General features: G+C 32.1%; 1 protein-coding gene across 1 annotated transcript; it reads left to right on the top strand.

Annotated features, from left to right (window-relative positions):
- Window positions 1–12,477: 12,477 nt before the first annotated feature.
- On the top strand, window positions 12,478–17,626 carry LOC132730111 (uncharacterized). The gene is made up of 2 exons (XM_060715966.1): window positions 12,478–14,725; window positions 16,418–17,626. Exon 1 carries the CDS (start codon window positions 13,689–13,691, stop codon window positions 14,715–14,717), a length of 1,029 nt encoding a protein of 342 aa, XP_060571949.1. The 5' UTR covers window positions 12,478–13,688; the 3' UTR covers window positions 14,718–14,725; window positions 16,418–17,626.
- Window positions 17,627–19,730: the final 2,104 nt, after the last annotated feature.

Below are 19,730 nucleotides of genomic sequence, written 5' to 3'. Positions count from 1 at the left end.
GGAGAAGACACGACCTTCTGGAAAAGGGCAAAATTTGACAACAAAGCCATAAATTGAATAATGTTAATGGAGGATCACTAGACAATGTTTCATGCCAGAATCTGAACTCTAGCCCTAGTAGTTTTGAAGAAAAAGATTGTTTAAATATTTACTATATACATTTAAGGAAAACCATTACCACATGGCGCCCCAGGGCTTTCATTTACAAGTCCACAAGACAATGCCTTGTGTAAATATCTGTGCTCAAGGCCTTTAGTTGTAGAGAAGAAAAATTTTTATGTTTTTTTTTTAATCTATTATTCATTTTGGTTGTCGTGGCAACCAGAATTTTGCAAAGAATCAAATTCTTTGGACAGCATTCGAAGCCCTTTATCAATTGAACAAAGCTGGAAAGTTTGGTTTTAATTGGACTTGTACTTTTTAAGAAGATTTTTTAACTCAATATATAATCTCTATAACACACCAATACACGCGCACGCACACACACACAGCAATAACAACAATTTAAAAAAGAGAATGTCTGAAACATTATTAATATTTTTTCATGTAGAAAATACGAGGAGTGTACATTACGATTTACTCTTTCAACACATTCCCGTTTAATTAGATTATAACGCAGACGTTTTGTTCTAGTTGGCAATATTTATGCCAGACAATTGTTTAGTAGCATTCCAGCTATGTGCATCATCATAAAACTATTGACCCTGGGTCATATTCATTACACCTTGATATTCTTTAGTGATAACAGATGAAGTAATTACAATCTGCTAAGAGCTGTGGAATACAAGGAAACCTTTAACCACAGCTGTATCAAAGCTTGTGATGAGTTATTCCGTTGTTTTAGATGCCTTTTTAATGCTTTATAATTGATGTTTTGAATAATAAGGAAAGGTTGTATTAATTAGTATTTGATTTAATTATTTTTTAAATAGTCTAACATGTGCATCTTAAGTTTACACACGAAAACACAAGCACAGTGTAAGCTTCCGTCATAAGGCATTTTTATTTAATAAAGCAAGCTACATGTACTTAATACTATTCCCATACAAATTCGCACAATTAATGATTTTATAATAATTGGGAATACGAATTTTGCTTTAGTTAACAATTGTTTGAGTAACATTTAAAACTAAAAAAAAATATGCCGTTATAAAATTTAGTCATATTTGACAGGTTTGCCTTCTCCATTTTGTGTAAATTTTATGTAAATTATTATATATTTTATGTCAAGAATATGCCATCACACTTTAATTATGAGTTGAGGAAGATGTGAAAATAACATAAAACAACCTGGAATTTTTTACAAAGACTTAACTGTAAACTTATCATTCTTGCATACTACAATCATGTGAAAAATTCAGATATTATGATCAAATGCATAAATATTTATGACACAAAGGGATCTTCTTTCATATTTGCAAAAGAAAAATGCTTTAATAAGGTTAAGATCAGGTGGCTGTTAGATATTGTCTGTTTGGTGTTTTTTTTGTAATCACAAATGATGTACTGTAGCCAACTCTATAAAAAAAGTTAACTTACTCAATGCATAATTTACTTTTATTTACACATTTAAAAGAAGATTGAACATTTAACTGAAGTGTTTGTCTGAAACTCCATATGATAGCTGCCGCGCATATATTATATAACGTATAAGTATTTATTAACTAACGTTTTCTACTGCCTGGAGTTTGATACAAAAAAAACATGCCTTTGTTTTGAAAAAGGTTGCAAAGTACCTGAAGTGCCTGTGTGAAAGAACTATGACAGTATATTTCCTTAGAAATAAATTGCGCATGCGCAACTTATTACTAAAATGTTTTCGGATTTTTTCTTGAAACATTTAATTTTGTTTCATGCAATGTGCATGTTGTAAACAGAAACATTCTATGTTTCAACTCAAAAATCAATGCAAGTGTACCGTTAGTGAAATATTATGAACATATTTCATTAGGTAAATCTTTATAATGTGTTAACGCTATTCACAAGGCTCATTTTTTCTAGAAATTAATATCATTAGTTTCGTATGACTTTAAAAAAGGGTCTTCTTTATTGGAAATGCTTAGCACCTTCACATTTGAAAAAGATTGCTCATTTGACCTGAATTCATGTTCAGGTATTAACAATTTCAAAAATGAACCGGAGTTGTCTGGTATGTGTTTAAAAAATGTTTATGTTTACCTTGCTTTATTTCTTAAAGATCCTGTAACATATTTTTTTATGGTTTTTATATCATAAATATGATGCTCAAATTAAGATTTATCAATTTTGTAAGTTCCAAAAAGCATTGTTTATAAAAAAATTACCGAATTTAACATTTCTTGTAAATAAAGGGAGATAGTAAGACAATTATTTTCTATAAAGTCTAAGTCAAATATTTCTATAAGTCAGAAATGAATGCATATATTTTAATGATTACATATAATGTGCACACTTATTTGCAGTACATATTTTACATATTCTTCGATGTATGAAAATTGTTTGATAAGCATTATTATATACATAATTATAAAAAAATTCACCTAAATGTGGAACACAACCTTAAGTACAACCTACAGGATCTTTAAATGAACTTATCAAGCTTCTAATTTTGGACCGGTTCCTTTTGAGGATATCATAATCTGGAAGAGGGCTTATCCCTCGGAGGCATTAATCGCAACAGGATTACATGAACATTGCAGACTCGTGTTGATTGAGTCTGTACATGAGGGATAATGAATAAGTGCAACATCCCACGCGCCCCTAGCGTCGGCTTGATCAATAGTCAATTTTCAACACTTAAGTCCTGGAATCAATGATTCCAAAATACCAGAAACAGATAACAACACTGAAGTTGCGGGGCAATTTGCCACGCTAGATATATATATATAAATATATATATAAATATATATATTGCAATTGAAAACCCATACAAACCCGACAATGCATATCTTTTGTAAACTTTATGGATTCATCAAATTAAATATTGCATATAAAAACATTCTAGTTCCGTATTCCTAAAGTGGATTTATTATAAGCACTGTTTAATTAATTACTTAAATATTCATTCATTTCTGGTGTTATAATCACTATTTCAATAACACTTTAACAAAACCAAGCTAATGGAAATATCATGTCTTTTTTCAACCAACTGCCACGTGTTGGCACACTCATCTTCTAAAAGTCATCTAAAAGCCTTTGATGTCGTCTAATGTATTTACAACAAAGCCGCTCAAGCAATTACTGCTCTTGTTTATTTTGGCTGGTTCGGAAATTTATTCTCAGCTTTACAATGAGAAATAGGCAAGGACGAATTCAGTAAACAAGATTGAATAAAAGTAAATGAGATAAAAAAGGTTCATTGTTTTTCTAAATAAATACAAATGATGTACTGCATACATCAATCGGAACTTGCACACTTAAAATCTTCTTCAGAGATGTTTTTTCATAATCAATTGGGGCAATAAAGGAATTGCAGAGTGATTTGTCTAGCAGCTGCAAAATTTTAGTTCATAATTATGAACTCATTGAAAATACTTTCACTCATCGGTTAGCATTCTTAAACATATTGTTCAATCCTCACATCTTAGTTGGTAGGTTGTAGTCCTGGTTCATCAACAAGAAACACATTATACTCTATATATAACAGAATGTACATTAATTGCGGTTTGTAATGATATCACGCTTAACATGGTTTGGCAGAAGATTTCTGTAAGACCATAATCTATGATCCCGCCCATGTACCACTGACATGAGCAATTTCATTACACTGATTATAACGGCATTAATGACCTACTATCTCACCATTAAATACGTGGAAATCAGAAACGACAATTCCAAAAATAATCAAACTAGTAGTTACATCTATGGCCTGATTTAAACCTTTAATTCATGATATGTTAGAACGTTTCAACTGAACCTGACAAATTCTTTTATAAGATGGCATTTTAGCATATAAGGATCTAGCAAAACAAAATAATTTAAGGTCTTATTATCTAGAAAAGAATGATAAGGAAGATTTCACAAATGTGCTATTTTGATGGTATGATTCACTTACATTGATTGTGTCCTCATGAGCCGAGTACAAAATATTGAATACGGAAACGGACATTCGTGATTCTTCGGTCGAAAATGACTGTAATTTCACCATGTATACATTGTAACAAATATGACTATAAATACGAAAATATGGTTTATTGCACCCTTGATGTTTGCAGAAGGCGAACGATGAAAACTATTGTGAAAGCTTGCAAAACGAAAAAGAAGTTTTCAAACAACTGATTTGAGTGAGAAATCTGAAAGGTCTTACGGTGTTCATTTTCCGAAGACAAAATTGTTTGCGTTGTTTATCTGATAATTTTCAAAATATGTTTTTTGTGTCTGCTACACTATGTGCCAAATTTTTTACTTTCACCTTTTCATGCAGGAAGTTCTTGAACTACATAGCAGACGGATCTATATTATCATCTCATTGATAGATAAATAGATTATCGATCACACGAATTGTTCTAGGTTGGTAACATATCTGCTAATTGTCTACTAACATTCCATGTTTATGATTCAGCATGAACCTGTTAACCTTGGGGTCATCTCTATCATACTGTCTTTTTTCTCTGTCGACAGCACATAGCGAACATATGAAGGTATAAAGTGAAACAACTTGCAACACAAAACAAGCATCAAACATTAGTGTTAGTTGTATCGTATACTGAGATTTCTTCGTATTCTGATTTCCCGTATTATGTGTACGGAGGCAACAGTTTAATAGTCAATGTCGGCTTCAAATCCGCTTGCTTTACTCTGAACTGAAAATAGATTTGAGTGCTTTATATCATGTATTTTGGTCTATGTGAAGTTGACTAGAAACTTCGACGGGAGCGACAGCGACAGGAGAATGTTTCTAATTTCTGTAGAACAGCTACGGATGGATACTAACATACTTAGTGTCAAGCTTTTTTGGCTTCATTAATATTCACTTTATTATGTCACTATGCGGTTCAATGAAGTACTATGAAAAGTAGAAGTCGTCTATGAACGGAATTCTATGTAGTATCGACTTTTGTTCTTCTATGAAAATTAACACACATAATTTTTAAGAAATACAGCGTTTTCATTGGATGACAAATAAAGTTGGAGTGAATATTAATGAACCCAGATAAAGCTGAACGCTAAAAAAGATTAGTGTCCAACTTTAATTGTCATCCAATGGAAACGCTGTATTTCTTCAAAATTGTACCTTTACACAAGGACATCACGTATTTCAGAGAAGAAAAGGAAAAACTTACTTTTCGGCTGCATCCGCCATCTTGTTTGTTTGGTTAGCGAACGGCTTGATTCTCTCCCTTGAAGGTGTTTACTATTTATATTTATTATTGATTATTTAATATGCAACGTTGATTTACTGTTGAAATATTTGAATTCTTTAAGTAGTTTAATTCTTAATTACTCTTTGCTTTGATTTATTTTATTAATTAATAATAAATTCAACGTAATTTTGTTATATCGAATTTGCTTTTTGTTGATCTACTTGCATTGTTTCCTAGAAATAGCAATCCTAGAAATAGGATTAGAAAATAGAAGAAGAAAAACGATATAATATTTTTAATACTTTTGCTCCATATTATAAAACAGATTTGTTTAAGTACAGAACGAAGTATTCAAACATTTTCTTTAATCGGCGTCAAACAATGAATTACTTTGTTTCTTCACCTTTTCGCACTAAAGAAGAATTATCGTTATCGTTTATAAAAACATTATTATTGAATTTGTAAACATAACTTTATTTCTATTATTATATGAATTACAGATTAAAACAGTTAAAAGTTTAACATGACTTTATAAGTAGTCTTTTGAGTACTCTATGGTTACATATATCAGTAATTTCGTCTACGTATTTACTTCCTTATTGAGTTTTTGTCAACTGAAAATGATAGGGAGAATATTTTAAATATGGTTCCTATCAAGCTTTCATTCTCAAATTACTTGTTTATTTGTTGCTAATTTAAATACATAATTGGTCGTCCGTGTTTTGTGAGCTGCAAACACGTTTATTTTTCAAGAAGGTTTTCAAAACAATGTTACATATTAAACTTAAATTTCAAGTGTTTTACGCAGATCTTCTTCTGCACGAATCTGAAATATCTAGCTATTTGAAATTTAGATAAAAATGAAATCAACAGCTTTTGTTTTGTTTTAAAACAGGTGTCTGTTAGATAATAATCGATATGGTATGTAAATTATCATAATTTTGGAAGATTTTACAGTCAAAATTTGTGATAACTAATAATTTTAAGCGCAGATATTTCATTTTTTGTTGAAATTCAAAAAACCAGAACATAACAAGATTTTCAAATCACATCCGTTTCATAGTGGTTCATGTGAATTTATTGTTGTGTACAGAATATTATGCACAGTTTTTGTATATAAATTGATTTTGTCCTGAACATTTGGTGAACAAAATACACACATAAAATGTTTAATTTCTAACCAATCTTTGACCTTCAAGTTTTCCTTTGGGTGATTCCAGTTTCCTTTTTTGAATATTGTTTAATCACAAAATGAAACCTTGCCTACGTTTTAAATATGTTTTAAATATCTTCTTGTGTTATTTCTGTTTTGTTTCTAAGTTGACACACGGTCAAATATGTCCTAAGTCAATCTTTAAATTTATTATCTTACTTTCGTAATTGACTTCGCATCAATGGGCATTAACAATCGACATTATATGATCGGGTTTAGTTTTTTTTTATTCAATTTTCATTCTGTATTTTGATGGAAATCAAGTTCACAGCAATTATCGTTAAGCATGCTTTAGAGGAAATAAATTGATATAATAAAATATCAGCAGATGGAATTTCTTTATATTTACAAATCAGTTCTTCACATTGAAATATTTGTTAAGCAGGAACACTGCCAACGGATGCATTATTTTTTACCAACATTTAAGCTTTTTGTACTCAATTAAACTTGAAGAAAATTTGGCAATAGGCACGCAATCAAAATACTTTAGATATTGTAAAGATAGGTTCAATGCAAATATCAGACTAGGCATTTTGCTGGATGATTAAGCTATTTAACAATTATCGAATGAGTCTAATGATGGATGCATAAAAACATTTACTTGCATGTCTCATCAAATATGACAGTTTGCAAATTGTTACTTTTTTGTCGAATGATTCTATTGTGACAACTTTAGATTGCACTTCTGGCTTTTATTGCATAACATAAAAATAATCTGTAGAAACTATGCTATGATATAATCATACATTTGCAAATTGCCAATTGCTATATTGACTTAGTAATTTTGTAGACATATGGTGAGTTACTCAAAGTAACTGATGGCGGTGAAATGTACCTTTATATAAAAACCATTTATGTATATAAATTTTGGTAATTTGATAACATAAATAATTTGAGAAAATTTATCACATTTATTTTCTCTTTTATTCCTGAATATATAATTCAAAACATGTTTAACTACTGAGTTTCTTTCATATGACACATTTAATTTTCTCTGTTTATTTTTCGCTTAAAATATACTTAATGCAAACAAAATGTGAAACTAATTGTAATCGTTTACTTATATATATACAGAAATTCATTTGTTTAAACGATAACATTTATTTTTTGGGCGGTGATGCCACATAAGATTTTTAAATGTCAGCCCACATTTATTGTGCTTATCCGTTAACTTTTATCAAGGCATGGTGTATATGCTTGTTTTATCCGAATCGCATGCATGTTCTTTCCATAACTAATGAGATACATCAGTAATGTAAACATTGTTAATTATATACATTAACTACTTCTAATTGTTCGTCGCACACACCGTTGTGTCTAATGCAAGTACAAAAAAACACACACAAAAACGACCCAAGACTCCGACTGCCCCAGCTATAAATCAACAGTATTACTGGTATCTAAGCTTTAAGACATTTAGATAAAGACGATGTGGGTGATAAGATATCCGATCTAGCTGAATATTTCTATGTCAGTGGTACAGGGTTTTGGAAGTGTAAAGGTGTAAATCAAGATGTCAAACAATGTTGTTTATCATCAACTATCATATCTTCGATTGATAAGCTGAAAGTGTTGAAACTGTACAAATAGGTATTGTGAGAAAGACGGCAAATAAAACTCATCTGTGTACACAGCAATAAATAGAAAAATAAATATTTATTCAATAATATGTTTAATATAAAAATTTAGGCGCAATAAAGTAGAGCGTGAAAAGCAATTTGCTTCTAAATTACCGGATAACGTTTTGTAAAAGAATCACTCAATATACGGTCTTTCATTATCATTAAGTTGTTACGAATGTGAATATCTATTTTTCACCCCAGAGGTTGTATCTGTTCATGTCTTATAATATTGTGTAGTTGGGTCAGATGTTTTTACTTACACATGTATTATAGCAATAATTCACATTCATGTCGTGCTTATGACATGTAATAATGTCTTGTCCGATTTAATACGTTACTTCTTTATTTTATTTTTATAAAATATAGACTTTAGTTTGAAACTGGTAAATTCTAGACATACCTGTGCAACAAGTTTTTCAGGTGTACTATCATATTAATTTGTCTAGATGTTAAAACTGTTTGCACATCAATTATACACCTGGTAGCCTCATAAAATTCTCATTTAATTCTCGTTGATATAATTAAGATCAAACTAAGCAACTTTCAACGATAATTTGTTTCAACGTTTATTACATAGTAAATCTGAGCCATTGTCTGGATTCTTCTTCCAGACTGAATTAGGGTAAAATCTGCTAGATCATACAAATTTTATGATTGTAACATTGCATTATCTTTTTATGTAGCTTTTAAAAAAAACAAACAACAAAAACATAGTTTAATTAGGTTAAATTAGATTTATACAATCAAAAATGACTGACATACGTATTACACAATTTGTAATCGTAATCTAGATTCAATAAAGTTGTATTCTGTAATATTACCTAAGGCAATCTTTAATAAATGCGAAGGTATATTGATAGGGTAACATAAATCATATATCTTATCCTGTACTGTAATGAGACATACATTCAATATATAAGTGTCAATAAAGAGATATCAAACAGAGACATTTTTGTAGCAGAATTCAGGGATATCTGCAAATGTCTGCTGAGTATAATTTGTAAACAAAGTGGTTATAAACAGTCATCATAATTCTTTAACAAATGGTCTACCTGTGTTATAACAAATGAGCGCAGTGCGTCGTTATATCTATAATTGTACATGTTCAGATAAGTCTGCACTGACCTCGGCACAAAATTGTAATTATATGTTAGTTATTATATGTATACCTATTAAATAAGCTAATTCATTGATACCGAAATGATACGTAACGTGTATAAAAACTTAACAGTCTCTTATAAAATGCATGTTGAACGTGTACCAGGTAATAAAAATCTGTCTGAAAACAGATCATTTAAATTTCAAAGAAACATAATAGAAGCATGTTGATGTCTACTTTTAATTTCTGCGCATCATAATTATCGTAAAAAGGCATTAGGTATGCATTCAAGTATTGACATTTGTCTTGTAATGGCATCAGACTAACGTCAATTAGCATTCCTAGATAAAACATCAGTGCGAAACATTTCAAAAACATTGGATCATCTCTTTCAATTGATAACATATCTACAGTTTTATCACCGACAAATCCCCTTAGGAAAATCAGCTTTCTATCAGAGAGATCAAAATACTTCTTTTTCTAGATTTCAAACCTATTTAAGTTAACATATTAATCTGAAAAGTTAACGAAAGACTGTTGTAGGATGTCGTACAAATATTTATTCTCTAAGGCGACCTCATGTTTCTTAGTATGGGATTCTCGACACATCAAATGGTAGAAGACAATATAAGTTACTCTATGTAATCAATTTTGCTCACAAGAGAAAGATTGTTGTCAGTATTTTTACTTGTTTACTTATACAGACTTACTTTGTTGTAAAATGCAAATCTTTGATAAGTTCATTTGACAGAATAAATACAGTTCAATCTAAGTCAAACTCTATTAGTATTATAATTTTTTTAAAATTCTTACAGTTCTCCTACCAGCTAAGCGCATAAATATTATAAATCTTATGTGTAAAAAAATGATTCAAACTTTTTACGTGCAACGTAAAGTCTGTTGGAGGCAAATGGTTCTTCCCAGCGCAGATCAAATTTATCGCTGCTTTAACTGTTTTCTTTAATACTTTTATATTCTGAATATGATTCATACATGTAATATGGTAGCTATGTGCATTTGATCAACAAGTTGGGTAGTTAAATTGTTAAGAGAATAAAGTTGTTTGATCACATTAGTGAGAGTTTTACGATGTCAACAGGTGTGCAATTCCATCAGATGTTTGCATAAAACAATTTGTTTTAGAATCAGACAGGTAACTGTTAAACAACTTCTTGTGATACCGAATAGATACTAAGCGTTTTGTTCTGAATAGAATGCAATTATGTACTATAATCACTCATCATATCTGTTTGTTTCATTTAGCGGTTAGCAGATTCAATGAGTTTAGACAGAAGACAACAATGGTTACAAAAGATTAGATAGAGGCAGTATATGTGTCCATCACATGTAAATGGTCAGTGCAAACACACTCGTGTTGGGTTTCTGAAACCATGATATTTATTTGTTTTATGCTGTCACTTTATTGTCAACGAAGATCGTAAACATTTTTAAAATCATCTCAAGTCAACTTCGAAGTCAGATTCTGCTGTTGTTTCATTAAATGAAGTATCAATGTTTGTATTTATGCCGGAAATAATATAATGATTGCTTACCCTAGTTTCTAGCATTTTTCAAAGATATAGCAAAACATCATTTAGTGGCATTCACCATTACTACAACTTGCCAATAATATAACAAACCATAGTAATTCGCATTATTACATAAACATTAATAAAAAATCAAGATTGGATTTGAAAACAGTTTAAAATAATTACACTTATTCCTCTCAAGTACATAAAGTAACAACTCGTGTGGACGTGAAGATAAAAAAAAAATGAAAAGCATAACAAACATTTTCTGATACAATTTACTGAGACGGGAACTCCACACTCAGAATCCTCAGGTACGATAGCCTTTTGCAAACGGTGCAGTTTAATTTTATTTTAAATGAAGTTAAAAATCTAGGAAAAGAAATATTTTCAGGCTGTCTGATAGAAGCTGATTTACCGCAGGGACTTTGTTTTGTGATAAATCCGGAGATTTGTTATCATTTCCAATGTTTGTGATATATTTTGCACTGATATGATATTTTATCTCGGAACACTTACTGACGATTGACGGTAATAATGCCAAAATGTAAATGCAAAATGAATACCTCTACACCATTTTAATACGCAGAAAGAGCAGGTAAATATATCGACATGTTACTACATTATTGTATTGTTACAATTATTAGACACAATTACCGGAAGCATGTGTCACATGACCGATAAACCTTTAACGCTATGTGAGTACAAAAAAGGTGATCCATCCAGAAGCAATGAAAACAATATTATTTTATGAAAATTGCAAGTTTGTTTGATTCATGTTCTGACTTGTAAAAGTTTTGTTGTCTTTTTACATCTTAAACAAATTTAATCAATGTCAGATAATGAGTGTGCAGATCATGAGTGTGCACAATCTCTTACGTCCCCTGTCATCTGCTTAAGAAGTAATCAAACTTCAACACTGCTGTGCTATAATCAATGATCCAGAAGGACCAGAAAATCTAACAACACTGAAGTTTGATTGAAAAAATAATACTTACGGAAAAACTAAACAGACCACGTGTAAAGATCTTGTGTTCATAACAACACAGATTATGAAAGAGTAGAAAAGATTGATACCGACAAACTAAACTCAGCGTTTTTATAACACGGATGGATAATTTATTACAGCATCGTTATTTCTGTTATATAACAGATCTCTCAGAATAGTACTACAAAAATGGATTGGAGACAGGCAGATGTCAATTGTTCAATGTCTCTGTTCAATGTATCTTTTATGACAGTCTGTATCATTAAACTTTACTTTAACAAATTGTGAGGTTTATGTTCTCCTATTGTATATCATAAATATACCAGATTTCCATAAGGCAACATTGCAGAAAAATGATTTATTTCCAGAAGGAGTTGCATGATTACCAAAATATATCACAAAATTAGTTAGTATCCGACATAGTGGTTGAGCATTAATCTTTTATAATGGTTATATTGTTAAAAGATCATCCCATTTACCTTCTTACTCTTCTTGCTTAACAGGAAAGTAAATCATACAAGCGTTTCGTGGAAGTAAAATTAACATATGCTTAATGGCTTAGACATGCCTTGTTATAAAAAGTCAAATCCAGTAATTGCAGTTAGTGGTTTGGAAGAGGAATCCTGTTTGATCATAATTAAATCAACGAGAAGTGAATGAGAATTATATGAGGCTACCAGGTGTATAAAAAACGTTAAAGGTTTGAAAACTGTTCTTATATACAATCAACATCTAGACGATTTAACATTTCATCCTACATATAAACTCACTAATGGGCCCCACAGAGAGAAGACGCAGCTATCAGCAGCCAGTGGTCATAACGAGGCATTAGCAGCTACGGTCAAGACGTATAATTGTTCTTAATTAAAGTAAAGCCTGTCGTATTTTTCACAAGTTTAAATTATTATAGTGTAATTATTTAGGACTAACAAGTGTTTCATTTGTGGATATTAATTAAGCAGTTAAGAAAAGTGTGATAAGAGGTATGTTTAATTTATTTGTATATATTTAAAGTTTATACTTAAAATCGTTTAATTTTTTGTCAAAAAAAAAAAAAAAAAAAAAAAACTCGTATTTGTTTGATGTCTGAACACCACAGACAATATATTCATTTGTAGTTATACATTTTATAACAACAATATTTATTAGCCAATTTTGTCTGAACACTGCTGCCAAATACAAAAAAAAAATGTCTGAACACCACAGGCAAAACAAGATACAGTGTTCGTAATCATGCTTATCCAAACACCATGGAAAAGCAAAAATTGTCTGAACACCACAGACAAAAGACTCATTTGTTCGTAATGAAATCATGCTTATCCAAACACCATGGAAAAGCTAAAACTGTCTGAACACCACAGACAAAAGATACATTTGTTCGTAATTATGCTTATCCAAACACCATGGAAAAGCTAAAACTGTCTGAACACCACAGACAAAAGATACATTTGTTCGTAATTATGCTTATCCAAACACCATGGAAAAGCTAAAACTGTCTGAACACCACAGACAAAAGATACATTTGTTCGTAATTATGCTTATCCAAACACTATGGAAAAGCTAAAACTGTCTGAACACCACAGACAAAAGATACATTTGTTCGTAATTATGCTTATCCAAACACCATGGAAAAGCTAAAATGGTCTGAACATTACAGACAAATTATATATTTGTTTGCAATAGGGCGTGTTCATGCAACATGACATACATAATAATAATAATAATAATAATAATAATAATAATAATAATAATAATAATGATAATAATAATAAAAAAAAAATCAGGCGTCTTGCATATCACAGAGGGACGAATTAATGATTTATGTAGATATCTATTTCACGGCGTTATTTACGCCTGACTGCGATTAAATTCTAATCGTTTATATATGTTTCTTCTTCATTTTATTGCTTAAATGGACTGCTGCTAGAAATGTTTAAAAAACATTTTTCAGGATCATGGCCGACGATCAAGAGGTCGGAAACAACCAGTCCAATATTCCCAATATATTTGAAAAATTCGGGACACTTGCAGGATCTTCTAGTCAGTTAGAAGACATCCAAAATGCAATAAAAGGTTTAACGGATTCTCTGACTGAAATGAGGTCTGACGTAAATTCTTTGAAAAGAACTGCAGTTACCTGCGAAGAAACATCAACTTCGAAACGTTTTTGCACGAGGGATGATTCAGGCTCAGATCACGAAAGCGTGGGAGATTTTTTCACCGAATCTGGGGTCACCGACGGAAATGATGATGATGATGATGATGATGAATTCTGCATGGTGGATTTCTTCGAGGATGCCTCAGAAACAGGAGCGGCGATAAGTGACAAACTAGCCACTTTGAGCAATAAAGCTTTGCAGGTACAACCGAAAGAAGAAAAAATAAAGGAACTTTTGGACACACACAAGAGGCCTAACAATGTAGAATTTCTACAAGTACCTTTGGTGAATGAGCAGTTGTGGCGACAGTTGCCATCTCAAGTTAAAGCACAGGATTTTCTGTTGCAGAGGACACAGAAATTTTTTTCGTCTGCTTTGGTACCGGTATTGAAGACCATGGATGAGTTAAAGACAGATGGACGACCAAAAATGAAAGAGTTGATTGGGGATACTTTCAAACTGTTAACCAATGCTTTTGTCACTACTTCTCAGATGAGACGTGACAGGATAAAGAAAGAACTTCTCCCGCTTTATAGGCCAATTTGTTCAGCAAACCAATCTGCCACTCATCTGTTTGGCGATAAAGTAGATGAAGAACTTAAAAAGTTAAGGGACAATAAGCAGCAACTTACATGTACTTCCAGGCGTTCTTTTTTAGGGAAACGCCAGGGCATGGCGACCCTGGTACCTCAGCACAAACGGAAACATGCGCTCAATTCACAGGGCAACATGAATTTCAATCTACAGCGACGGCGTCAAAATCACAATTACAGAACAAAACAGCAGAAAAAGAATACTTTCCAATCAAGAGCACAGAAAAATTAATATCCGAAGTAAGTAATCATAATATGAAATATTCCTCTACCATTATAAATACTTCACAGAATTTTCGGGCGGGGAAGACCAGAATGGCGTTGAATGAGTGGAGAAAAATAACCAAAGATAAATGGATACTAGAAACTGTAGACGGTTATCGGGTACAGCTGTCAGCAACTCCTTTTCAGTATAAAATTCCAAAACCATTTAATTTTAAAGAAAACGAAAAACAAGCAATACAGTTTGAAATTACACGGTTTTTAAATCAAGGAATAATAGAACTTGCAGACGAAAACTTGGACGGAGAATACATTTCGAATATATTCACAAGACCAAAATCAGACGGACGGATTAGAATTATTTTGAATTTAAAATCTTTCAATAGCAACTACGTCAGCAAAATACATTTTAAAATGGAAACTTTGGGGTCAGTGACCACAGCAATGAGGAAAAATTGTTATTTCGGCAAGGTCGACATTTCTGATGCTTTTTACACTATACCTATATACGAACGGGACAGACGGTATTTTCGTTTCTTTTTCGAAGGTGTAAAATATCAATTTACAGCGCTTGTGATGGGATTTGCAAAAAGCCCTATGATATTCACTAAACTGATGAAGCCAGTTTTTTCTCATTTAAGAGCGCGGGGTCATTTAAGTTCAATTTACATCGACGACGCATGTTTGCAAGGTCAGTCATACTCCGCCTGTGCTCGAAATATCAGCGAAACAATTGATTTATTAGACAAGTTAGGATTTACAATTTCAATGGGTAAATCTGTCCTGGTTCCGTCGAAAAAGATTGTATTTTTGGGATTTGTGCTGTGCTCTAAAACAATGACAATAAGATTAACAAAGGAAAAATGTGATGATATCACAGAGCTTTGCAATAACATAATAACATGCCGGCGAATAACAATTCAAAAATTTTGGAAAACTGGTTGCAGCATCACCGGGGGTTATGCATGCTCCGTTGTACATAAAACCTTTAGAACGACATAAAGAAAGGGAACTGAAAAACCATAAGGGTAATTTTAATAGTTTTTTTACAATCACGCCAGATATTTTGGAAAATTTGCGATGGTGGATCACTCATATACATTCATGTTTCAAAAGTATTACATCGCCTGACCCGAATAACATTATGTTTACTGATTCTTCGGGACATATGTGGGGCGCGTATGATAAAACAGAAAATAGACGAACAAATGGTTTTTGGTCGGCGGAAGAACAAAATCAACATATCAATGTGTTAGAATTAAAAGCGTGTCAAGTTGGGCTATTGTCGCTTTTTAAACACAACAGAAATATCTATATAAAAATTTATATGGATAACACTACGAGTGTATCATACATAAATAATTACGGGGGAAGAATAGATTCATTGAATAAAATTGCGCGCGATATCTGGCATTGGTGTATTCAAAGAAACATTTTGTTGTCAGCACATCATATATCGGGGTCATTGAACCGCACGGCAGACAAACTGAGTCGTACTGGAAATGAAGATTTAGAATGGAGTATATCACCTGAGATGTTCACAGCAATTTGTCGGTCTTTCCCGTCCTTAAATATAGATTTATTTGCATCTCGCTTAAATAACAAGTTTCCGACGTATGTTTCAAGACAACCTGACCCAAATGCTTTTGCTATAGACGCTTTTTCATTCTCATGGCATGATAATTGTTATTATTGTTTTCCACCTTTCAGTGTAATAGGCAGGGTCCTGCAAAAAGTAGAAATAGATCAAACAGAACTACTGTGTTTAGTAGCACCAATATGGCCTGCACAGACATGGTGGCCGACATTAATACAACTTATTGTTGCACCATGCCTTCTACTTCAGCACCCTCAGGACATCCTTACGTTGTGCCATCGACCGGGAAAGAAACACCCATTAAAAAAGATGAGGCTGGCGCTTTTTCCCTTATCAGGAAAGCGCTTGAAGATAGAGGGATTTCAAATGAAGCTCAGCAGATTATCATTAATTCGTGGCGGAGAACAACCAGGAAACAGTATCAAACATATCTTAAACAATGGTTTCATTTCTGTGAAGGGAAACACGATCCCTTTAAACCCCTTGTAGCAACAGTGATAGCATTTTTGTCTCACCTATATTCAAAAGGGATAACCTACAGTGCGATTGGTATTGCCAGATCAGCAATTTGTGGGTTTGTTAAGATAACTTCAAACGTAGATTTCAGCAATAATAATTAACCTGATATCACGGTTCATGAAAGGTGTATTTAACACAAGGCCGGCACTTCCGAGATATAAAGAGATATGGGATGTGCGAACAGTTTTAGATTTTTTATCAAAAACAGAAAATGATACATTATTATTTTTGGCTGGAAAATTAAGCATGTTGTTTTTATTGTTGTCAGCCCAGCGGTGTCAAACACTCCATCTCATTTGTTTGGAAGACATTAATATTTCAGACGAAAGATTGATAATAAACACTCCACATTTATTAAAAACATCGAAACCTGGTCGGCATCAGACACCCTTTTTGTTTGACAGTTTTAAATCAGATAAACGCTTGTGTATTGTCAGCGTCATTAGTGAGTATTTACAGAGAACGAAAGACCTCAGAAATACCAACAAATTACTGATATCAACGGTCAAGCCTCATGGGGCCGTTTCAAAACAAACAATTTGTCGCTGGATTAAGCTAATTATGCACAGAGCTGGGGTGCATAAATCATTCAAACCACATATCACGCGCGCTGCTGCGTCTTCAATCGCACACATGCGTGGAGTCCCGTTACAGACGATAATTGAATCAGCGGGATGGAGCAATGCTAAGACATTCGCTAAATATTATGATAAACCAGTATCAAATACCAATGGAAAATCTATGCAGGCTATCATAGATATTGCTAATTAGAGTGTATAATATTAGGACAAAAAAAACAAAAACTGTAGATCTAGTGATAATTATAGCTATATTTAATTACTTTCTTTATAGTTGTGCATGGCATTTATATTCTGTAAACATATGAAAAACATGTATTTTTACCGAATTGCAGAATACAAAAAGACCTTTATGTCTTGAAATTAAATCGTTGTTCTTCATAATAACATGAAAGATAAATATTTACTATGCCGTGTGATGGCACGTAATGTCCTTTCCAAAATATCGCAAAAAGGACTCTAAAATCTCTGTGGGGCCCATTAGTGAGTTTATATGTAGGATGAAATTAAATGATTAAGCTAGACTTACCTGTAAGGTGAAGGTTAATCATGATTTCATCCACATAAAACTCACTAAGGGCTCACACACCCAACCCGCTACCTCCCCGTTTAAACTGATATTTTTGCGATATTATTCGGCATTACTTACTCTAAAATATGACCACTGGCTGCTGATAGCTGCGTCTTCTCTCTGTGTGAGCCCTTAGTGAGTTTTATGTGGATGAAATCATGATTAACCTTCACCTTACAGGTAAGTCTAGCTTAATCATTTAATTAAAGTACACCTGCAACCTCGTGCTGCACAAGTGTATCTAGAATAAGTTCATTTGACTTAATGCAATTTGCCAGTTTAAAATCGATGTTTGCATGTTATGATCATGAAATTAATTGAAATTATTGTATATAGATATTTGAAGTCATATGGTGACTTTGCAACTTTACAGATGGATGACCTCGTGAGAAATTTCAAGCACGAGCGGGCTCCTAGAGATATCGACGTTACACAAGCTACACAGACAAGTGATATATTCTAGGCGTAAATGAAATAGTAATTCATTCTGATAACAAGTTTATGGTATATTAAGGTCACATAACATTTGAATATTGACGTTGGTCTTTTTTAGGGTTATGCTTTTGCAATGGTTTGCATTTTTTTAAGGCTTCATTAAAATGAGTTTTAGTATATTAACAAAACAATTATGTCACTGATGAGTATTGTGACAGTTTTTTAGTTTATAAATTATGGAGAGTAATTTTACTTTGGATTAAAAACAGAGTCTTCATTTTATCAGTAATGAATACAAGTGCTACTAATTTGTTGTAGATGTTAATTGCATTTTCAGGTTACCATAAATCATTCTGATAAGCACAATACCTGAGCTGGTCAGGTCAATTATCTAATACATGTTAATCTGTTATACCAATTTATTACAGTTCCAGGTAACCTGATCTTTTCAGGTACTCTAAATGAATATATGACATTTTCAGGTCATACCCACTTTCTGTCGGGTTACTTATGCAATATCATTTAACATAATTTAACATTAGTCAATTTCAGTATACTAATCATTTCTTCAGGTATACCTGAACTTTTCGGGTTATGTTTTAGTATAAATAGTAGGTTTATTCTCAGAAAGGGAGAGATGGGGATAGAATTTTGAGATAGATTTGGAGATTAGATTGAGTTTTGGATTAGATAGATTTTGATTGGGAGATGAGTTTGAGATTAGATTAGGATGGAGATTAGGGAGAAATATAGAAATATGGAAAAGAAATTATTTGAGTACTTCAGTATAATTCATCAGAAATATTGTTTTAATGTAAATATTTGAATAATGTCAAGTTTGAGTGTAATAACTTTTAATATGTTTGTGTGTTTGCGAATAAATAAATAAATGAAAAATAAATAAGTAGAAGTAGAAACTGTATTCGTATGTGTTTTTTTCGGGCCTGCTGAATGTTACTTTCATGCAGGACTTTGTTAGCCAGACTTACCTCTCCAATGCTACCTAAGGAGAAGAGACTAAGTTTGGTTACAGTATATATTTTCTATCTATTATCTGATCTTGTTCAAAGGAATAATTATATAACAAAGGAATAGTTATATAACAAATTTACTTTTATCTTATCAGTCAAATCTACATATATAAAGCTGATGATAACAACATTGTTAACATCATAATTTACAGCCTTACATTACAAGTAAGTGTTTCTACCACTAACACAAAATAAAATTCAGGTAAATAGGATAACGGTATGTTATCATCCGAATCGTCTTCACATTATGTATCTTGCAGCGCAAAAAGCCTGTTAATGTATTTTACTGATG

This window comes from Ruditapes philippinarum, unplaced genomic scaffold, assembly GCF_026571515.1.
Source record: "Ruditapes philippinarum isolate M1 unplaced genomic scaffold, ASM2657151v2 ctg1882_1_1_1_1, whole genome shotgun sequence".
Lineage (NCBI taxonomy): Eukaryota > Metazoa > Mollusca > Bivalvia > Venerida > Veneridae > Ruditapes > Ruditapes philippinarum.
Note: the sequence above shows the minus strand (reverse complement) of the source record. Positions and strands in the feature narration are given on the sequence as shown.